At 37.1% G+C, this 24550-nt stretch overlaps 1 protein-coding gene across 2 annotated transcripts in view; it reads right to left on the bottom strand.

Annotated features, from left to right (window-relative positions):
• Positions 1-24550, bottom strand: part of ZNF804B (zinc finger protein 804B) — a 225169-nt gene that overhangs the window by 32234 nt on the left and 168385 nt on the right. For both annotated transcript variants that reach the window (XM_064409444.1, XM_064409452.1), the window contains exon 2: positions 327-470. In XM_064409444.1, the coding sequence (XP_064265514.1) occupies positions 327-470 (144 nt within the window). The remainder of the gene's footprint in view (positions 1-326; positions 471-24550) is intronic.

The raw sequence follows: 24550 nt of genomic DNA, 5'->3' as shown, positions 1-24550 counted from the left end.
AGGGACCTGGTCATTTGAGGAAGTTGTCTTTCCCCCTGCCTGCAGTTTTTAAGTAATACCACATTTAAATATGTCAAATTAAGTCCAGACATCAGTATATAGCATGTATCTAAAGCTACAGTGGAAGGTCTTTCAGTCAGAGTAGCTTAAAAGAAATTGTGATATAAGTGAATATTTTCCATTTTATTTTAATGGAAAGTAGCATGTTAAAGTTGAAAACATCAAATGATGAATTGTCTTCTACTTGGGTGAATTTAGAAACCTCCCACTATCAATGAGGAGGGAAGAGAGACCGTTGTGGCATGCAAGACATTTATCAGGTTTACCTGCTTGTGAGCGTGGTCATAAGAATTGATGTGGTTGTCAAATTCCTGGTGTTTGTGGTACTGCTTGTCGCACAGTTCACAGTAGAAGTTAGCCTTCACATCCTCCAGGGCCTTGGCTGCAGCTTTCTCCCTCTCAGCGTAGTCCTGCAAAGGCAGAAGGAAAGGGAGGCTCTTCACCCGAGACCGTGAACTCCTGTTCAGCTCTTTTCATCACACACATTGCAAGCCCTGCACAGCTGGAACACCAGACTCCATCCCAAACATGCTAAGCAGGTTCTGATCATAAGTGGGGTTCAATAAAAGAGTTGTGTTTCTTGGGGAATTGTTCTTCCTACTCATTATAAGTTCTGCTGTAAGGAGAGAAGAATGGGGTGCAGGGGATCCATTAGGATACTGCCTAGCCCCTGGGCAGGAAAGCTGAGCAGTGAAAAACAAGTAAGCTCCCAGTGTCAGCCTGTTAACTCAGCTCCAGATTGCCCCAATATCTGCTCTTTCAGGTACTATTGCTCGCAATAAATAAACTTGTTTAATCTGATATTATGGCAGATTTTCTTTTGTGTTCAATTTTCTGGCTTCTATGAAATATTCACTGGGGTCAGGCAGCAGATTGCTATGGCTGGCTGAGATTTTCCTGGAGCAGAGCCACCTCTGCAAGAGGCTTTTCTGTTCTTCCTTGTCCTTCCCAACATCTGCATGAAGGGACACACCATCCAGCCTGACCAAAGTGAAAGTAACTCTCGCTTGCCTGACAAAGGCCACAACCACTAGGAGAGCACTAGCTCATGTCCAGGCTCATGCAAACACAGCTGCAAACAGGGAAAACACAATTAGTTCCTACATAGTTGCCTCCCATATCTCCCCAGTGACACAAGTGAGTGTTTTGGAGAGTCAAATACTTCAATACATAATATTAGGTAAAAAGAGAAAATTTCAAACATAGGAGCTAAAAGTTATTGCGCTCAAATTAATGCACTTAAATAAAGGCCCTGATATGCAAAATTGACAGCAGCCTTTGTCAATGTTATTTCTTTTAAAAGTCCTTCCTTATACTGTTGTTACTATTTTTATGATACTTCCTCAAACATTTTACATTAAAGTGCAAACTTCTGATATGGAAAACAGGAACAAAAAAATGTTGGTAGAAGTTATTCATTTTGTATTCATATTGACAAGTTGATATTTCTTGAGTGTATGTAATATATTGCCAGGGATTGCAGTAATTCATCATTTGCTCTCCTGTTTTACTCTCCTAAAGAAATGAGCACTTTCTGCTGCCAGGCTTTCCACGCTCTGCAGTCAGTGTTGTCCGCTGTCCACATGCTTTCACCACTCTTTGCGTGACAAACTCAGAGTGCATGAACGCCAGGACATGCTGCACATCTGGGACAGCCTGCTCTTAGCACATCACACTGCCCAGCACAGCTCCAGGGAGCAGAGCAGGGTGGAAGCTGGTGTTTGGGTATGGCAGATTAATATGAATGTATATTTTGAGCCCTTCAGAGAGGGAGGGACTTTCTTAAAGAGTGACACGATTCAAATCTGAGACTTGGCCAAGCAACTAATGGTGGCTGTTAGTGTGACTCACTGAACTTTGCACAGCTCTGTGCTGTGAGCCCTTCTGTTTTGCCTCTTTTTCTCTTTACACCCTCAGATTGGTGTGAGTAGGTCTTTTTTACGCCATAGTTTTAGAGGTTACCTTTGCTGGTGAGATTAACTTCATCTAAACTTGGCTGTCTAGAAGTTAGGTGTATGGGTAAGACAGAATCCTAAGTTTCTTCTGTAAGAAAGAGAAAAATGCTAGACACTGCCAAACAGTTATTAATCCCATCTATTTCAAAAACCCATTTTAGGATGAGATTAAATTCTCCAGAGGTTCTATCTCTCTCCGACCACTGCAAGGCTCTAAATTACTAACCTGGCCTACATCCTTAATTCTTGGATTGCTGAACTCAAAGATAATAAATTCTATATTGTATTTCTTTAGATTCAATTCCAAATCTCCCCATGAAACTTACATGAACTGACCTACTTAAGACAGGAGGTCAAAAGGGAATGCTGTGCCCAGAATTTTGATTTTACATCTTATTGATGATAGCAATGGCATACCAGTTTCTCCCAGAGGGGAAACATGCAAATAAATCTCTTTCCTGCAAGCACATAGTTCAGGTGGGTCAATATACTATAGTACACTAAGAAAAAAACTAACCTGAGCTAACACTTCTCCACTTGAGAAGCTGCTCAATTATGGTAGTTAATCCTTGATTGTATCAGGGAGAAATATACTCACAATCAAATAGTTAAATAGCTTTCATTAGTTATTTAAATTTACAGAGCCCATTAAAAAGTGATACTTTTCAGCTTATTCTTCAAACCCATTGTTTTGCTAGCATTAATTATTCACCAGGCCTTTGATATAATTAAAATGCATAAATTAGAATGTGGATGCAATAGTATTAATTATGCAGAGATGTCTTCCCTGAAAATCAAGTGTTGGAGGCAACATATTTTTATTCTAAACTGGTAAAAATGTAAGTTTTGTGCTCTCTGGAAGCCAGCCAAAGCATAATTGTTTTGAGGGAGGGGTTGTGGGTTAGGGTTTTTTTGGTGTTTTTTTTTCGTTGTTGTTCTTTTGTAGGTTTTTTTGTGTTTTGTTTTTATTTTTGTTTTTTTTTCTTGGTCTGAACTGTCAATTAAATGTTTACAGCTTGCTCCATCTTTCCTTCTGCTGAAGGAGAAGCCTAACTGTTTGGGGTGTCTGTAAAGCACAGCTGAAACTGCTGCTCATGAGCATTCCAAACTGCCAACTTTATCTTTCTCAGCAGAAATTAATACAGTTCCCTGCACATAAAGATGTTTTAAAATAGCAACAAGGCAGCTCCCAGGTGCATCCTAAGATAATCACAACTACCTCCATTGCCTTATTGCTTAATTATGCTTGTCTACCATGGCAGAAGATATAACTTCCTGCTTACTTATCGATCAGATGAAGGGAAATTGAATGCCACACCACATACTTTAGAAAGGTCATGGATTTTTCCTTTCTCTACAAAGACAAGAGAACTTCTAGCACTACTGTACATTGTGCATAGTCAAATGAATTTTCACATTCAGACTTCTAATATCATCTCACTAGTATTGTACAGACTGATGGTAAGTTCTGGCTTGGTAAATGTGATCACATGAAAGAAAATCTATGGAACTGCACCTGTAGAAAGCACACATGATCATGAAGGTCTGATCACACAAATGCAGACACAGGCAGGCAGCAAAGATGCACCAACATATTTTGAACTCTGAATCTTCACTGGTAAGGAATATATATGTCACAGTCTCATAAACTTTCTTCTGGATCATATCCTCCTTAGTAATGGCACATAGCCTGCGTAGACATGTGTATACTTATAAGACAAAATAAGTTAGCAGCTTCGAGTCATGGACAGCAGTGGTGCAAGCTCATGACAGGGATGATGTCATCCTTGCGGGTGAAAACTCCTAGAAACTGTGGATTAACCAGCTTCTGTGGTGCTGGATGCAGGCAGTGAAGTGGATAACGACAAACAAGTGCAGAATATGTCTCTAAATGCATTTTCTCTAGAAGCCTTTAAAATGCTTCCATATTATAGATTTTAATTGCATTTACATCAATTTTACCCACAGAGGCACATAACTGTAGTAATTGTTTATATATTGAATTAATTAAAAAAAATACTTCATTTGCATGTTAGGCTAGAAGTGCTTGCACTTAGCACCTACTTTTGCAGTATGCTTTGTATTGTGAAAACGCAATTAATGGTAGCTGACATTTCATTTTCTAATATGGGGAAAATCAATGAAAAATCCCATGTAACTGAGTTTTCTTGAATGTTGCCTCTGACATCTAGTCAATTAGAAATAATTTATAAAATCTAGAGTCTGTAATAGATATTTAATAGACTGCGTGGCTGTTAAAGGATGCTGATCTAGACAAAACAATACCACATTTCTTGTCTCAGTAACTGATAGTAAATATATCTGCTATGTTCAAATGGACTAAGGTGAAAAGTAGGTCACTTGATAACAATAAATCTTGAGGAGGCAATTTGCTACAAACCCATGGATTTCTATAAATATAGTGGAGTAAATGCATGGTGCTTGTAATAGAGTATGAGAAAAATATAGCATCATTAGCCCACTTTTGATTACATATTTCTAAATTGGAATGCAAAATTAGTGACAGAGCAGCTAACTCACATTAGTGCAGAGCTCAGTAAGTGACAGACTGCTTCCTCTTCGGGGATATAAGCAATCAGTTTGGTAACTTAAATATAATTTTGTGAACAAGATTAGATATGAATGCAAGTTTTAAATACTTCTGCAACTACAGAGGTGCCTCTTGGGGATTCTCAGGTTAGAGGTTAAAGGAGAAATAGGATGCATATAAGCACATGAATTAGCTACAGATTAGAGACTACATCTAAGACTTTTAAACGTATTTTCATTAGTGATTTAGATGACAAAATTAATTGTGATTATCTATGAAATCTATGAATGATACTAATTAACAGCATAGGACATATAAATGCTTTAGGGACTAGGATTAAGATTCAAAATTACTGTAATAATCTTCAGATATGATCTTAAATCATCAAGATAAAATTCAGTAAGTTGTTTGTCAAGTGCTGCACTTTGGAGGGGGAAATCACGTTCATCAATACTAGATTAGGAATTGCTGCATAAAAAATTGCAAAGGCAAGAAAAAAGGTCCAAGAGTTAGAGTGGAAAAGAAACCAAATGAAAGTCAACAATGAAAGTCAAGGCAAATCACATTCTGACATGTTAATAGTGATGTTATAAGTAAGATGCTGAGGGTAATTATTCCACTTGACTCAGTATTGGTGAAATGCCAGCTGTAAAATACTATTTGGTACATCTACACTAGCAAATAACTTGGCTTCTAGAATCTGACCCTCTATCATTCCCACTCCATGTGTAATAGTTCATTCCTAGACTTTTTCATTTCAGAGTTCCCTTTGAGATAAAAATTATTGCAGTTCCAGAGTAACATTTGGTGCAGGGACCACACTCTACAGGCAGCAAGGATGAGAAACCACAAACCTCTCCATGCCCTCTATAGCCTTATCATAACCCAAAAGATTTTGTCAAAGAAAACAACATTTTCATGCCATAAGAAAACATGGAGCATCATGTCACAAAACAACTATCCCAGCAGTGGTTTAACATAGCCCTTACACTTCATCACACAGACTGAAATAAAAACCCAATATAATAATTGCACCTTACAGTACCAGACAGAGGAGACTTCAGGCAAAATGGACATAGGGTCAGTTTGTCCTGGGGTGTCTGTACTTTTTTTGGGAAGACCAAAATGTAGATGCAGCCTTTGAGACAGTTTGCTTCCCACAATTTGAGAAAGACATAGATGTACTTGAGAGATCTTCAAGCAGAAGTGTAGGGAACAGGGGTTTAAAAGTAAATTACATGCCTAAATTAGGCCAACTAGATCCAATCTGTAATTCATATTTTCATTGGATCATAAGTATGAGCAGCTGTAAATAATATTTTTGAGGGAAATATATAGAACTGCCTAGGCTGATAAAAAACATCTCTGGGTGGTCAGGACCTGTGCATAGATGTGTAGAAATAGCAGTCGTAGAAGCTTCATTTTGAGTGCTCGTTCACCACATCTTACAAATTCACCAGTTTTAGGGATATCTGCACATAATTTTAATGTCCTTATATATTTTCTTCTGCAGCTAGAGTGAGATAGATTTTAAACAATCTTAAAAACACAGCAGGTAGGTGATAGAATGCAGGAAGTAATCAAAGTACTTGTGTGCAGTGGGAAACTTGAGTACCACAAAAATGCCCTGATATTAAGATATGTAACTGAACATCAGGCTGTTTGAAATTAATGAACTTTTCCCTGAAAGCTCTTTTTTTTTTTTTTCTCCCTGGAGAAGACTGTTCACTTACCTAAAGACTTTCCTAGGGAAGTTTAGCTGTGGAGCTAGAATAAAAAGCAAGTGATTTGTTCAGCCATAATAGCTGGCAGTACAGAACATTTTCATTTATCTCACATATGTTCTGCCATTCTCCATCTTGAAAACTCAATGCATAGTTTCTGCCACTGTGGGATCTACAGTGAGGATTTACAGAGCTATCTATTGCAAAGGATTTTTTCTTCAAAGGCAGTAAATGCTGCCATTCTCAGCTGACTCATAGAGGGCAACACCTAACTTCTGCAAATAAATACATCTTCATATTTTTCACACTCAGCCAATTACTGTAACATTTTCAATTATGTGCACATCCATTTGCTACCAGAATGCTGAGACGTGCAATGCTTTTAGCAGGTCCTACAGGTCTCCCAGAGTACAACCCTGCTGGGACTAATAGAACATGTAAACCAATTCCTAACCTATTTACTATCAAAATCATCAGTGCTGATTGGAACAAACCTTATAGGACATAAGAATTCAGAGAACGTGAGCAGATCCATTAGATCTTCAGAAAATTTATTATTTTCTAAGACAAATGGTTGGTTCTGGTAACTTTATAAAGGAATTGAACTTTGAGATTTTCTATACTCATTTTCAACATTACAAATGGAGCATACAACCACTAAAATTCTTTGGTGTGGATATAGAGGGCATTTTTCAAACATCCCAACATTTTTCTCCCCATTTTCAGAAACTGGTGGAATTGAGTTCACATTCTGAAAATGTGATCAAGAGTTGACATCTAAAGCTAATTAGGTACCTAACTGTAAGTTGCATACAAAATTGTATGTATTCTGTTTAATTTTTAGAAAAATTTACAATTAATCAAATTTGAGCATTTGTATAATTTTGTATTGCAAAGGGATATAACTAAACGGAATGATGTACTGGTTTTGGCTGGGATAGTGTTAACTTTCTTCATAGTATATTAGTTTTCAGCTGGAGTTAAAACATGGCGGAATAATTATCAAAATATAATTTTTTTAACTGAGAATAAACTGCCTGGAATTGCATGCAGTGCAGAAACATGAGTTCTAAAATAAATCCAGCTTAAAGAGGATATTAAAAATAGAGAGGAAATAACATAAATTGAAAGAAAGTTCAATTTGAGAAAATCAAGGGGTAAAATGGAGATCAGTGTTGAGCAGTGCCCCCACAGGGCCATTCTGGGACCAGTGCTGTTCAATAACCTCATGGATGACATGGTGGGATCAAGTGCACCTACAGAAAGTTTGCAGATGACAAGAAGCTGAGTGGTGAGGTTGACATGCCTGAGGGATGGGACGCCATCCAGAGAGAGCTGGACAAGCTCTGAACAGGTGGATGCATGTGAACAGCATGAGGTTCAACAATGCCAAATGTGAGGTCCTCCACCTGAGTGAGGACAACCCCCAGTTGTAAAAGAAAGTGATAAAGGATCTGCTCCCATGCATTAAGCAACTATTGAGATTCAGATTAAAAAAGAAATTAAATTGAATACAGCAAATAAACAATTTCCATACAGACTGGGAAATACACTCAGGCATAAAGACCAAATGATAGATATAAATGCATATATAATTCATATAAAATAGAAATAGAAATTATTATATTCACTTATATTTCAATATATTCATCTATTTAGACTGGAATCTATAAGGTTTCTCATCATCAGTGGAAAAGATGTAAGGACAACTTTCACATTGAAGTTGAAGGTGGCATTTTAAGATGAAGCATGATATATTTATGAGGGGAAATATATGATGTGATTTGGTTGACTAAATTTGATTTGAAAATTTGGGAAAATCATAAGTTACTCTAAATCTGCTTAATGATTAATGTCTTGCTGCTTGATTTTTTGTCTCTAGGCCTCTTTGTTAATCTATCCCCTATATTAATGCTAGCATTAGCATTTGACTTATTGCTTTGAAAGGGCTTCCAAACATAAAGTCATTAAAGAACAATTTCAAAATACAAACACTGCCATTAAAGAACAACAAAAAATGTCGCAATTCAGTAAGTAGAGCAACAACCCTAAGAAGATGAAGAACTATGACTCAAGGACAGCCTGACAACACAAAGGGCATCAGAACTGTCAAAATTAGTGGTGGCAGAGGCTGAAATGATTTCTGGGGTAAGTGGAAACAGGTGTGGGTTTCTTACAGTTAGGATTATATTCTAGGCATTTAAAAAATTCTAACAGCTTTTTAGGTAAGATTAAAAAGATAAAAAATTATAGAGACTCTCACTATATTTCCAGCTACTCTGCAGATATGGTTCACTGATCTTACATGTCACTATGACTGTGAAAAAATGTAGATAGAATATAAATGGTTTTTTTAAGTTGGACAGAATAACTGTTCCTGTTATGAAGAAGAAGCAAAAAAAACCCATCATCCACTTCTTTTTCCTTATAGTCTTGCTTTTCTGCACAAATGTGAGTCCTTCAGTGAATCTGATTGTGACATTTTTGTCTGTCTTCCATTCAAAGTCAATTCCTTCAATTTGTTCACTGATTCATACTACTTTCTCTCTCCTCCTCTCAGGTGATCATTTCTTTTACCCCTTTTCAGATGAGTGAGGTATTATCAATTAATCTGAAGAGTTAGTCCTCCATTTGTGTCTTGCTATTCTCACTTTTCCACTTGTGATTTTTAGAGTACAATGCATGTTCTAGCACTGCATTTAATGGGCTGATGTGATGTATTTCTTTGTCTGTCACCACTTTTCAGATTAAAAGTACTTGACGTTTTTTAGGATCTTTGTACATTTTGACCTAAAGGCTTCTTCTATAAAACACACACACACATATATATATATATATATATATATATATATCTTATATGTAGTGTCTTTCATGTCTGAGCTGGCTAAAAGCACTTTGCAACAATGATTTTGATCATTGTTTAGGAAATTGTGTAGGAAGTTTTGTAGGAATACAGCATTTGATATGAGTATAATAATAGTTATCACACAACTTAGATACAGCTGTTAGAACCATTTTTATTAAGTGGCTTTTTCACAAAACACAGGCTAATCATATCAGAGAGCATTTTATAGTCTTTAATAACAATTTAAACATTAAATCTCTCTCTTTTAATGTTGTTGGGCTCTTTCTTTGCAGATACTGCAATACTACAACCAGTTCATGTAGACTTATTCAATATCATAAATGATGCAATACTTCTAATGTCAGTGGGTTTCTTTGCTCATAGCAACTGAGAATAATTTTTAATTTTATGATAAAATATTAATAAACTATTAGTAAATCCAGACTGGTCAATTTATCTCTTATGTTATGTATATTTGTAGTCTACTTCAGAAAATGTCTTACAGGGTAAGCATTAATCATACACTTGCATTGTATTTATACCATTCACCTTCACTTAAAATTCATCTATTGCACTCTACTGTAACACTGTTGCATTGTGCATTTGATGACAAGTTTTTAATCAGAAATCAGGGCATTTCTGCTCATTATCTTTACATGTTTGGGGGGTTTTTTTGGGTTCTTTTTGGTTTGTTTTTTTTTTTTTGGTTTTTTTTAACAGAAGGCCAGAACACTGATTTATGTAAGCTTTGTTTTTTCTCAGAACCTGAGGTTATCCAAGGGAAAAAGAAAGAATTCCAAATTGCTCTATGAAGTCCAAATGGAAAAACAAAGTTTATTTGCACACACACATATATCCTTCTTTCTCTGCTCCCCAAATGCATTCATGTGAGTTATAAAAGTCTATATATTTTCTTTTGCTAACTCTGCAGTTTTATACAAGCTACAATTCCATGACCCGACCTAAAGCAAAAAAAAAAAAAAAAAATAGAGAATCTTTTTATTTAGATGAAAGATGAAAGTATAATATTTGCATTCTGATTGGAAAAAAATGCATGGGAGGGACAGAGAGAAGGCGATACGAAAGACGTGAGTGTGACAGGAAGGAAGGAAGGAAGGAAGGAAGGAAGGAAGGAAGGAAGGAAGGAAGGAAGGAAGGAAGGAAGGAAGGAAGGAAGGAAGGAAGGAAGGAAGGAAGGAAGGAAGGAAGGAAGGAAGGAAGGAAGGAAGGAAGGAAGGAAGGAAGGAAGGAAGGAAGGAAGGAAGGAAGGAAGGAAGGAAGGAAGGAAGGAAGGAAGGAAGGAAGGAAGGAAGGAAGGAAGGAATACTTTTTCTACCTCTATTTTATACCAGTACTTATGGCTTGAAACTCACCCTGCTGCACATAGGGCAGTTAAAATTAGTTGATTTTTAAATACAACTGGACACTCAGCTTGTAGATTAATGGCACCCTTATGGCAATTTCCAAAGTTAAACTCTCTGTCATCCCATATTCTTCAGCCTTGAAGCAGGAAATAACTACCTGGAAGGAGTACTGGCATCCAAGTGCCAAGTGGTTTTCTTGAGTTTTCAAACTCAGTGTACAACCACTGCAGGGGTACACAACAGAATCTTTACATCCCATGGTATCCTGTTCAATTTACAGGTGATCATATGTGATTTCGCATTTTTGTTCCCTACCGTCCCTACTTTTCTGGTTCTTCTTTTACTTCGCAATACAACCCAAGAAAGAGACAGAATCCTGCTCCTTCCTGCCAGTTTCTGTGTTTACCAGGCTGTATAATTGGTAGTGATCTTCATTAATCACCTGTACGTCTGCAATAATTTTGATCACTTATTCATAGAAAAAAAAAAAAAATGTAGCCAGAATATAACTTTAGAGCAAATTCCTGGCCTTGATGAGGATGTGGAGATACCCCCAAACTCATGATAAATTGTGACACTGTATGCCAGTTACCCACTTCTCCGTCTATGCTATCACCCAGTTTAAAGAAACTTTGCAAAAGAGCATGAAAGGTATCAGAAAATGTTGACCTGAAATGCTACAGCCTATCCTCATGTCTTGGTGAAGTCCATTCCCAGAAGCTGGAACAAACATGGCTGCAGCTGCCTCCGTCTCCAGCCCAGGCTCTAGCATGGCCCAGCAAGGTTGGACTCAATGAAAGCTTTGAAACTGATTCTAATGAGACTGTAAGATCCAGCTATTACAAGCATAATGAATGGGAAAACTAAACAAACAAACAAAATGGAAGATACCATTTAGATCCAGGGGGATTTACTGAGATTATTAAGATTAATAGAAGAGAGGATGAGCACATTTTTGCAGAGACAGATTTGAAAAAAAAACAAAACCAAAACAAATCAAGATGTAGAAGAGGAAAATAGCTGTTTAAAAGACTAGGTTTTTTTTTTCCTGCCATGGTATTTTGTGAGTAAAATACTAATATGGTACAAAATTGACAGCAAACATCTATTGTGTTCTTGAGTTCATCATGTTAGTATTAGGAACAGAGCTGTATAATACAACACACAATTTAAAATAAAATGCCAGTGTCTGGGACACAAAAGGTCTTAAACAGATACTTTGTTGAACAAATAAAAGATGATCCATCCTCATCTTCCCTCAAATGAATAAACTATATAACACAGAGCTAATTGTGTCACAAGTGCTTGGCTGGGAATATGTTACCCACACATAATGAACACTTCTAGTGCCGCTGTGGAGACCTGAGGCTTCCTGAGACAACAACTCAAGCAGCTGATTGCTGTTTGATGCTGTAAAATGAGGTCTCCTGGGGTGTCCATTAATCCCATGAATTTACTGAACACAGGGCAATGCAGAGGTGCTTGATTTCAGAAAAATGAGCCAGGCTGACATCTCTCAACTTAAAAGAATATTTCTGGCTTCACCATCACCTATTATAAATACAAATGGGGAGTTCTCAGCTCCAAGATTACCATCATTAAATTTCTTGCCTTTCTGTGTGTTGTATTTCCAAAGAATGAGTCTTAAAGAAATGATTGCATTTATATCCATTACAGACTCTCTGGATTCTTCTTTATTTTTTAACTAATTCTGTGCTGAATATTTAACAATTTTAATGCAACATAAGTGAATAGTAGTTCCTAACTTTGATTTTTATAACCTGTTAGTCCAACCATTTGTGTCATGAAAGAAAGCACAATCTTATTAGGTAACAGTGCATTTCCTTAATGAATATGAATATAAGTGTGTGAGCTCTCTAACTCTTGATCTAATTAAAATAGATGACTCAATGAATTAATGATGAGACATTTCCTTCCAGTATTTGAAATCTAAGTAGGAAACTCTCCTTAACTAAAATGCAACAAACAAAACCACACAAATATAATTTCAGTTACCAACAACTTGGCATAGCAATTATATTCATAAGTCTGAGGGAATTATTTTATATGGTATTTTTATTGTAATTACTTGTCTTTTGCACAAACTTCCTATTGCCACAGTTTTTAAACCTTATTATTTTGTATCCATCCTATTGACACGTCACTGTTTACATTTTGGTCCAAAACAACCTGTTCTAGTGCATTTCCATGGCTGGTGGTTTGGGTCTAATGCACTTAACTTTCATCACTGAACAGCTTTTTGCTACGCTGTCAGTGCACTGTCTGGAAGACCCACTAGAGAATTAGCTGTTGTGAGATTTGATGCAGTGCTGTGCAGCTGGATTGTTCTGAGCTGGCTCATACTAATAGCAACGGCTCTCTGATGGGACAGGCTCTCACCAGTGCAAATATAAACAACCATGTCCCACACATATGGGGAATAACACAAATGCACTGTAGAAATGTACAGAAAATAATGTTTTTGTCAGGTCTCATTGCCTGTATTTAGAGGTAATCTCCACCCTTTTTAATATAAGTACTATGCCACAGGAAATTTCTAAAAACAGAAGTCGTGATTTGATTTGTTAGGGCTTTGACTAGTTTATTCAGGAAGTTTAGTCTGTAGTAATTTAAAAGCAATCAGGACTTAATTTGCATTATGACAGGTGTGATCAAATGATATTCAAACTTTATAATAGCAGTTACTGCTAGTCTAAACATTTTCTTTTTCCCCATTTGAGAGGGACACAACTCTTAAATACTGGACACTTAGCCATATTCAGTGACCCCTCTTCTAGTGATCTCTGACTTATGAATTCAGTACAAGATATTTTCAGATATTCAAAATACTTATCCTGTTCTAGAAGAATAATTCTGACAAATTTTGCCTTAACTGCTGTATATGTTTAACAGAGAGAAATAAAAAAACAACTCTATCCATATGTGAAGTATATGGTTACCTCTGGCTTCATCTTTAAGACAATTTGTCTTATGGTTGCATAAGCTTATATTTATTATTCAAAACATCATTCTGAAGATTGGCTGCCTTCCACAATGAGTACAGTGCCAGGACTTTGTCCTCATCATGCTCAGTTTTACAGCACTGGACTGGTCTGCTCCTTCCTGGAACCTGAAGGGCTGCATTGGCCATCACAGCTGCCTCTTGTGAGCCCAGTGTCAATCCAGCATGTTGAATGAGATATCATTTGGAAATAACAAGAAGAGAAGAAATGAGCCTTTATGTATCCTTCCTCAGGGATTGAGACACATTCCTAAAGCTAAATGTCTGAGCAGTTCCTTGCAAACTTGGCCTCCCTTTCATGTCTTCCCCACTAAAAGGTGAATTTTCTGTTCAGTTTGGGTATGTGGTACTACATTTATTCATGTCCCTTTTTTAATCACCAGGAGGACAAAGGAGTTCAGTACAACACTATATGCTTCCAGCACTGTGGAGAAAGTGAAAGCAAGCACTGAATGTCAGGAATAAGATTTGCCTGTAGGTTTGGGCTGTGCCAGAAATAGCACCCCATGTTCCAGCCTTCACCCAGTGAACTGCATGACTACATCCTCAATAATTTTAGTGGGTGAAGATACCTAGAAAGCATGGAAAAATCTGACTAAGAAGATGATTGGAAAATAAAGGAACAAATTACAAAACACCCAAGGAAATGCACAAGGGAAAACATAGCCATGGAAGATGATGGAAAGAAAATATTCATGCTAATTACCTAACTGAAAATAAACCTCAGCATGTTGATATACATTCTTCAACATTTTTCTGTTGAGTGTCTGTTGTATAGTATGTATAAGATAACTACAAAAGTATTTTATGATTCCATCTAATTTATATAGTACGTACCTCATATTATTATGCTATTACAACAGTAGTAAAATAGTGATGCAAATGTGTTCTATATAATATCAAATCAAAGCTAATGATACACTGGTAGATTTTTTTACTATGTTATTAATATTTTAAATTTATATATAATATTATTGTATATAAGAGATAAGAACTTGGCATCACTAAATCTAAATAATGCTTCAACATTATACTCTGCTATAAAGAGAAACTATGTTACTACTATCCCTGCTCCCAATTTGGCTCTCCTAATAACCTGTATTTTCATAACCTGATTTAAATCACTTCAAGTAAACATATCTGCCATCGCTTCTTGTACGGTTTCAATATCTTGAAACTTACAGCATCCTGCAAAGCTAACAAGAATGAGTATTTGAGATTATTTAAAATATTAAAAAATCTTCTCTTCATATTTTTTTTATTTTATGGTTAATTTTTAAAAATGTCTTTTTTCAGTTTGTTTCATTTTTGCTGAAGATCCCATAAAAGAGAGGATACTTAAAATAATGAGAGTTTATGGCAAGTTATCCTTTTAATAATACATTTGTCCCTAGTTTCTCTGTTTCAGATTTTAACTAATAATGATTAACTCATAATAAATTAACTAATAATAAATGTAACAATTTTGGCTGGTACTCCGGATAAAACATGCAGAGGTCCATGAACTAAAGTATTTTCTTCTGTAGATACTTCTTAAAAATTTCTATTCATAAAAGTTGTAGTTAAATCCTGGCAATCCTTATCACAACTGTTCAAGATGTACTGTTCTAAAACAAGCACTTGCTTGGTTATGCATGCATAATAAACCCTCTTACTGAATTTGCTTCTCCTTACCACTTCTTCATTTGCAAATGTAATACATGCTTGCATGCAGAATAGGATAATGAAATTAATGTCATGCTTATATTTTCAATAAACAAAAAAGTAGTCAGCATACAATAAAATAATGGAAAATTAAAGTGACAAAGCAAACAAGATAGTCATACAACTGGCACAAACTCAGCCCATATCAGGCATTATTTGATTCAGAAATTATACTCCTGCCCAGAAAATTTATCACATATCAAACAAAAAATCTGGGCTTTTTTAAACACGAATTGCCCACCAAGATATTTTCTGAAGTGATTTAATTTCTGCTCAGATCCTGTATTTCATAATTAATTGTATTGCCCTAAAATGTAATGATGTGACACTGGCATCTAATTTTGGAATAAATTCAACCCTGCAGAGAAAACCTATTTACTATTCTATGCCCCGCCTTGAGCAAAATTTAGGAACTTGACTAGTGCCCTGCACTGGGTTGAATTCCATTTACAATGAGTGTCAGTGTGCAGATTAAAAAAAAAATTACAAAGTTACTGGAGGAAAGACAAAGGCTGGACCTTGTTTGAATTAACCAGATTCATGTGGAGTTTAAGCTTATTTCCCCCTTTGTTTGCAAACTCATGCTAAACAACCAGAAGGAAATTCTGAAATTCTCATTCACAACAGGGCCTTCCATATTTGCATTCACCTTGGTTTCATTGAAATAAGGCTCCTTTCTTCTAGTCCCTTGAGTTTTTGAGGACATTTGGGGTTGGTTGGACTCTAGGATCACAAAAGCTGCTCACATGCTCTCAACAGATTCTGGAACCTTGTGTTTAAGTACAGCATAATCGTTGCTCTGGTATAACACCATCTGTAGTTCAGCCAGGGCACCTCATACAAGAGATTTGAGATTCTGAAGGCAAAAGGAAATGAATTGCAGTGCAGGCTTGAAAAACTTAAAATATCTATATTTGAGGATATGTGTTTTATTTACTTTTAAAATATATTTATGCTAAAAATAAAAAACAGGTACCAGGCAGGGGTACTTCAGGGAATGTGGCCATCTCTGCCTTAGTATTTTGGAGCAGAGCAGTAGCAAGCCTCTGAAACAAACTCAAAAGCCTTCTCCTTTTGGCTTGGTTCATGAAGCAGTTTTGGTGTGTGCAGCTGGCTTTCTTTCAAGGAAAACTGCAGCAAAAGAACTGCTCAGGGTACAGCCTAAATGTCCCTCAACCACAATGGAAACATACAACTTCAGACTAACTTATCCTGCAAACATCTTTGAGCCACGTGTGTAGTGGGAACCACTGCTCCTAGTGAGCAGCCTAAATCTTGTCCAAAGCAAAATGTCTGAAGAGGGTTGATGTAGCTGTCTCTCAAAACTAACCCTTTCAATTCACAGATCCACTCCTACTAAATGGAATTACTGTCCATGTAGACAAGGCCTGGCTCCATGGTAGTCGGAACAGCTTATGATCCCCTTTTGTAACTTCCCCTACCAGACTCTCCCACATTTGGCCCTGACTCAGTCAAACTCAGTAAAGCACAAAGGTTTAGCTACAATACCAGTGGGGAATTTGTAAACGTATTGTATTTTACACCTCTTCCTTGGGTGATAGCTAGCTGGGTTTTTAGACTCCTCTCTTTATGTTAAAAATAAGAACAATGGCTTGCTGAGTTATGTTAAAAAAACTCACTCCATATTCCACACTGCATTCAGCCTGTCAGCAAGAAGATGGGGTCAATCACTAGGACTACTCTGTGCAGAGGTGAAGGACAGACTGTAGTTTTAAAATAGCAGTGGAAAGAATGTGAGCTCCCAAAGAGAATTTTGCACTTAAGAAAAGAGTCATCTCTAACTTACACAATAAGGTCACTGTGTTTAGGGACTGATTTTTCTTTTCCATCAAGGAGACACAAGTATGGCTTAGGTTCTATAAACTGAACATTTTGATAACACTGCAGTCAGGTCAATTGAAGTGGAACTGGTACAGAAACATTATCAAGCATCATTTCAATAGTGTGTGGCTGTCTTCCAGGGGTGCAAATATCATTACAGCATAGCAAAGCAGTCTACGAACCGGATTAGCTGAGCAGCCATTATCAGCACTCAGGAAAATAATATCAGTGACTGACTTCACCTGCTTGAGTGGTTTAAATGTCCTGCCTTTCCATACTGATAACATTTGGCACTGCTTGCAGCCTGAAGAAAGCATAATTTTGTTTGATGTAATTACAGAACCATAGCGATGTTTGATAGAGAAGAAAAGACATATAGTCTAGGTCATCTTGTCCATCTCCCTGTAACTACATGAAAGTTGCCTGGCCATGTGCCTGAAGTGTATTGGAATAACACCCGATTTTTTTTTCTCCTCTGTGGTTTCATTTATTGGATTTATTGGTTGGATTTTCAGATTCAGAGCAGCAGAGTACCCAATAGCAATGCTATTGGAGTCTTTCCATAGGGAAAATACTAGTAATTTGTTTTGGCAGAGAAGAACAAGAAGCGAGATGTTATTTTTAGAAATGTTCAAAATATTTTCCTTGGGGTTTAATCTCTCCAGCACAGGATGTCTGTATTCAGGAGGACACTTTGGCTTGGTATAGGCAAATGCTTTTCTGTAGTCCAAAGCTGGCAACCTGGCTTGGAGGCAGTCAGGAAATTTGTACTGCCAGGTGAATTTTGAAGTGATTCAGGTGGATTTTGAATACAATGTGTTTCAATACAAAGAACCATTTAGAGGCAGAATCCTCATTAACCAAATTATGTTTCCTGTCCTTAATTTGTTTAACAGTGTGCAAAGTTAGTATATGCTAGATATGCTATATGAATGACTCATATCACAGGATGTTTTGGGTTGGAAATGACCTTAGAGATCATAATGTTCCAACTCCTTGCTGTGGGCAGGAACACCTTTCACTAGACCAGACCCACTAGACCAAAGTTCCATCCAGCCTTGGTACTTTCAGGGATAAGGCATCCACAACTTCCCAAGACAACCTGTTCCAGTGTCTCAACACCCTCACTGGAAAGAATGTCTCTCTATTATCTAAATCTAATTTAAACCTATTCTCTCTCAGTTTAAAGACCTTTCCTAACATTACATGTATTTTTGTAGCCCCCTTTAAGTACTGAAAGGTGCTATAAAATGTCCCTGGAGCCTTCTCCAAACTGAACGATCCCAACTCCTCACTGTTTTCACAGAAATGCCCAGTGCCCTGACCATCCCTGTGTCCCTCCCCTGGACTCACTCTAACAGTCCATGTCCTTCTCATATACCCTATATACAACATCAAACTATTGTCAATGACAAAAAAATTTAAGTTTCCTATTCTCCCCTGTAATGTTTTCTTGAATGGAGCAGTGCTGTAGTAGACATTTGATTGGTAGTATAAGGATAGTATTATCCTAGTTATAGGAATGAATGTTCACTAGCTGTAGTGTTGCCTGGGGTGAATTCTGATGTAAATAATGATGTACCACACATACCATGGTTAGGTGGTACAGCACAGACTTGATTTAGAGCACCAACCTATTTATAAAAAAATCTACCAATAAAATGCCATCATCACCTTTGATTTGTATCCTTAAATTTTTCTGAGGCCACAGAGAAGCATGCTACAGTATATTATCAGTCTGTAGTCGCCTGCTATTTGCACAGTAGTAAGCTTGCATGGCTCCATTAGCTTGCTCAGTTTAGGCACAAAAAGATCCAGCTACAGATTCAATACCAGGACAAGAAAATCTAGAAAACAGATGCTGACCTCTGGCCCCAATGGAACATTTCCACACTCAGTTTTCCATTATCCTGGAGGGTGTTCTCATTACCAGCTCCAAGAAAAGTTTTCCAAAGAGCAGTGACGCAGCTCTCTGTAAGAATGATCGCTCCCATGAACTGCCAAAGCATTACTTGCAGCTGAGTAACAGAAGATTACTTTAACAAGGTAGTCCTACTGAGCACAAACTTGTGTAGTCATAAGTGCAGGCCCTTAGAACGATATTAACCTCATGGCTGCGACACCCAAGGAGAGGTGTTGAAACGAGCACTGCCCAGACCCTCCTATTACAGAGTCGAGTGCTGGGGTTTGGTTCTGCTGCCCACAAGTGTTCACCACTACCTGATGTGTGTTTAGTCCTGTTCTGTCTTCTGTCAGAGCATCAGTCTGCTTTAGATATTCTCTCCCACCTGTGCAGCTGTTTTACTTTAGATGCTCTCAAGAGTGCATCTAATATCTAGTCAGCAGAGCATGGACTGTGAGAAGTCCTGCCCTCAGGATCCACTTCAGAGCAACGTGAGCTGTTCTCTAGACGACATGGCCTATGATGGCCAAAGGCTTAGTGGGAGATTTTGAGTTCCTTCTGAGATTCCTGTGGTATCAGTGCATCCACACAGGGTTGTTGGATGCACTGGACTCCACTCAGGACTCAAACTGTTATAGAAGAGCTACCTGAGAAGCAGATGGAATATCCTTGGGCACTGGAAATTGTTACCAGATGAGGAAGCCCAGGCAACTGAATCCTGTCAATAGCCCATTTCTAGGGAACAGATATTTCTAGATGTTTCAGTCTGGGGATGAATATAATTTCAGAAAGTAGATGCAGTGCTTACAGCAAAGGGAAAAACTGAAACTTTTTCATACCTTTTCCACTGGCACTTGTAGCTGACAAGGGAAAGAGGTCAATCCCATCAGATTAGGGCATGAATTTAGAGACCTTTTCATTTTTTGACTCCCAAACTTTAATAACTTCAAACCCTTTTCTGTGTTAGGTTGCAGGTGCCTGTATTCCTAGTAAAGCATATTAGTAAAAACTTGTTCTTGCACTGTCCTTTTAACTTCTCTGACTATCCAATGAATAGAAAAAAAAAAAATTCTTTATTTTTGTTAGTCTTAATTTTTAGGTCATTTATTACATTGAATTTTTTAACATCAGTGGAGACCAAGCATCTCTTTCTGGGATGACCCTTGACAGTCCTTTTCCCTAGGGACAATGGAATTGTCAACCAAACAATGGGTGAGGGACAACACTTATTCTGCAGCTGGTTCACCACAGGTAATTCTCTTTTATATTAGATTAAAAAGAAAGTGACCAGTGTGACCTCATCAGTGTCCAAATAATGTGGAAACCTGGTTCTGCAAGTTATTTTTTCACCAGAAAGTCCAGATCTCCTCCTGTTTATACAGGGGGTAGGTGTTTGTAGTGTGCTATCAATATTACAGTAAAGTAAATGATAATAAAAAGGAACTCTTCAGATTTTTTTTTTTCTGTAAGGATAAATTTGTGTGTGGCTATATTCTAGCCACAGGGTATTTTGGTTAAAAGAAGATAATGGACTTTCAACGAATTACAGGTTTTGCTGATATTTCATGAAGGTCTGTTGGACTGTTTGAGGGATGACAGAGTTCAGTGTGTGCTATATAATCACACAGCATACCTGCAATTTTTCCCTGTGAATAGTTGCAAGCAGTGCAGAAATGAAGAGAGTGATTATACTTTGGACAGGTAATTTTGAGTTACTATGTACAATAGTCTAGATAAAATCAATTTCATATGCATTACTCTGTAAGAAGTCTGCATGGACTTAGCCACCTTGACTGCTCAAAACTACACTGTCAAATTTCCTTTTCTAACAACAAGAAAGAAACATGACAATTCGAATTTTTAAAATCCTGTTCTCACTCAGTGTGTAATATTTTGTTCAAATACGTTCTAAAAAGGTTTCTCTTTTTTCATGAAGACCGACATACAACAAAAAGACTAGTCTACTTTTGAAAATGCAAAATGTTAAGAAAATAGATAGATAGATTTAATACTGTAGAGATTAATACTAGACATGCTATCTCTAGTGTTCTATAACTTCATGGAACTGTGTTCTGAATGAAAAATAACCTCTCTTTCCTAGAACCTCTGCCCAAAACCAAATATTCTGTTACGTGGAGTTGAAAACAGTCTGAGAAGCTGAAGATTTCTTCATCCCCCGCTTCAATAGAGGCATATATACAGAATTCAGGCTTCCAAGCTGTTAAATAACACTAGCTTCAGCATTTCCAAAACTGGTTCTCCAAAAGGCTTTAAACACTCATAGATCTTTTGTCTGAGCTCTTCGGTGGTCTATGGCAAATAGAGTTCCACTTAACTTTTAATAATTCATTAGTGGTGTTAATTTGCCTGGCCCTATTTAATTTCTTATATCTTCAGAAACATTACACATTCACATTTGTAGACCATTAGAAAGATTGTGTAAACCATCACAAATTAATACCAAGAGGTAAGAACAAAATTTCACTTATCTCACTATCTCCCTTACATCACTGGATTGATCATTACAGTGGTGGGAGTTAGAGGGAGAGAAAAAACTCACTGGTCTTGCTGGTAAAAAACTTTTTTACTTGTAGAATGTACTGCTGAAATGAAGATCATTTTAATATAAAGACTGCAATCAAAATCTGCATTTCAGAACATAAAAAGGTTATAACCAAAAAAAACACCAAAAACCAACCCCACTGTAAATATCTCTTGTTTTCCATGGGTTTTGGTCTCAGAGTTACTATGAATGTTTTTGACACTGTCATTATCTGCTTAATTCCTTATGATGCAGAGAAAGAGGGACTGATGAGAAAGGATAATAGAGAGACAGGGTCAATTAACTGAATGCTTCCTTGCTGCTATATTTTTCAAAATAAGACTTCCCATTCTACACACCATATGATTTCTGATTGTTTTAATATAAAAAACATGATAACATGCAGTGATTGCTACTGTTTCTTTCTCTAGTACCTTAGAAAATACTGAAAGTGCTTGAATCAGCACATACAGAGACACAGAAGTACTTCTCCCCTCACAGAGATTAGACAGGGTTTGAGATGATAAAGTTTACAAAACTCACAGCATTTCATAACTCCATCTTCTTTTTTTCTATGTAGAAATATTTGCCTTCTAAAAAGTACATTGCCAAAGCAGATTTTTCCTGTCTGTTTCACAAAGCTCACCAAACTTACAAGGGATAGGTCTGAACTTTGATGAATGACCAAGCATGAGAGCTCTAAGAATAAAATAATTTCCAAAGCCAAAATGTGACTTACAATGCTCTATGCAGCATTTACCAGTGTGCTAGAGGAACCAGCTCTTAATTCTCCTGGAGAAGAGCAAGGAGTGGGTGCACGCACCCATTCAGAGTGGTCCTGTCGTGCTTTGTGTCCCCTGCATTTTTTGGGCTGCAAAAAGTGAGCCCTATTTTAACATTTTTCTCTAGCATCAGGAAACTATCAAGCCTACCATAATACTTCACTGCTAATATGCACATAAACAATGCAATTATAGATTGTCAGAAAGTTTTGGAGATTTAAGGAACCTCAGATGAGTCAATACTAGGAAAATGCTCATTAATAAACATCACTCCATTAGCACTTCTAGTCTGCTCTAGGTGCACATCAGACACTTCAATACAATCAAAATGGCACCATGGAAATTCCTACATGTGAAAACACTGGACAGTGCCGTGTGATGCTGCTGCTGTGTAAGTACAAAGTCAAACAATCAGCAGTCCAAAGTCTTTTTCCAGCCAGTTAACAGATACAGGGCACAAGGCTGCATTCAGAAATGGATGAAGCCTAGTAATGATATGGCCATGTAGGCTCTTTGAGCCTTTTCGTTTTTTACCAGTTCCATACTTACCCACTCAGGTGTGACTGCTGTACCCAGTACAGCAAATTATACAGATCTTGTAATTCATATACCTGTTGTTACTTCAGAGCCAAATCTTGTTCAAGTATCTACCAGCAGCAAAAGAATGCTGCCATAGAAACCATCTATTTTGCTGCTTTAGCAATCCACCACCTAGTAATTTTCCATACTAATATAACAAAGAATATGTAGAAGTATATACTTCTGCCACAGTGTGTGTTTATTTATAATCAGATGAATGTTAAGAAGTGCCTATGAAGACAATTATGTCAAATCAATAAGTGATACTAAATGGCAAGTAAGACATTGATCTATATGACTATATAATCAAATTGATTGTGCCAGCATTTGTTGTTTGTGTACTTCAATAATTTTAATGAACCAAAATGTGAGATTTTAGTGTAGTATAGTCTTCTGTTATTTGGCTTACATTTCATGACTTCTTTTTACTCCTGGAGATTTAGCATCAAACCTATAAATACAAGGTAAAAGAAAAAGTAAATTTTAAATAATAATAGTTGATTTTCCATTCCACTCTTCATGCCCACTTCTTGTCTCCTCAGTACCAGAGCCATTGTCACTTCCCAGGGCCCACAGCACCACGACAGCCAGATGATGGCAGGGCACCGAGGGGGGCTCCCTGTGCAGCTCTTCTGGACTCCACAGTCTCTACCAAGAGCTCAGCAGGGACAATCTGATCATGCTACTAAGTACAGTGTCCTCTTGAAATACATCCAGTCCCGAACGTGACCTTTATGTGCAGCAATTCCCTCCTGCCAGTCAGTAATTTTGGCTCTTCTAGCAGATGCAAACCACAGTGACACTCTTGAGATGGGCTGGAGCATGTCTGGTGCTCCATCTGTGTTGGCAGGCAGAAGTTCCTTCCCTTGACTAACACAGCTGCTTGCTATTGTGAGCATTCAGTGAACTACACCAGGTCTTCAAAAGGCATGTTTTATTCTGCTCTATGATGAACAGCAAGTCCACAGACATCACCTGCTTTTACTAGAACCTCAGATACAGCAAACCAAGGTCAAGCTGCGTATTCTGTTCATGCCAGAACCAAGCATGTCTTCATCACCTTTGTTGAATTCCTTATTTCACCTTCCTTTCTCACTCAGATGTGAAAAATAACTATACTGCACAAGATAATATTAATTTAATTTGCTTTTCATTTTAAAATGAGGACAAATACTACCTAAAACAAGTTCCAGTGCTTTCACTGTTTGAACTACCGTTGATAATGCCAGTGAAAGGTAAGTCACTTATTAATCTTAAATAACTTGACATTTCAGTTTTATTATTCAAAGTCTTGTAAAAAAATCATATTTAATCATACTTTACATATTTCAGCAGCACACAGTACTCTTGAAAGACCCATGGAAGTTCAGACTGAGAGAATGGCAATCTGCAAAATGGACAGTGCTATTTTTCAGCCACTGCTGCTGCTTAATTCACGTTTGTTCAATTGTACATTGTTTGTATAATTTTATCAGAGAAGAATTTTAACAAAGAAATAAAATAAATATTTACTTTGTTTCAACATTTTGCAGACATCTAATCTTATACTTCTATTTTCCCTCTGTCATTATTAAAGGCTAAAGAATTCAGAAAAAAAGTGAAAAAAAGAAAGGCAACAGAATGGCTTCTGTTTATGATTTTATTAGAGTATAATGGTCTGTCTCTGTTGTACTAAAG

This window comes from Passer domesticus, chromosome 1, assembly GCF_036417665.1.
Source record: "Passer domesticus isolate bPasDom1 chromosome 1, bPasDom1.hap1, whole genome shotgun sequence".
In the NCBI taxonomy this organism is placed as follows: domain Eukaryota; kingdom Metazoa; phylum Chordata; class Aves; order Passeriformes; family Passeridae; genus Passer; species Passer domesticus.
The sequence above is the reverse complement of the archived record's forward strand: the minus strand, read 5'-3'. Positions and strand labels throughout refer to the sequence as shown.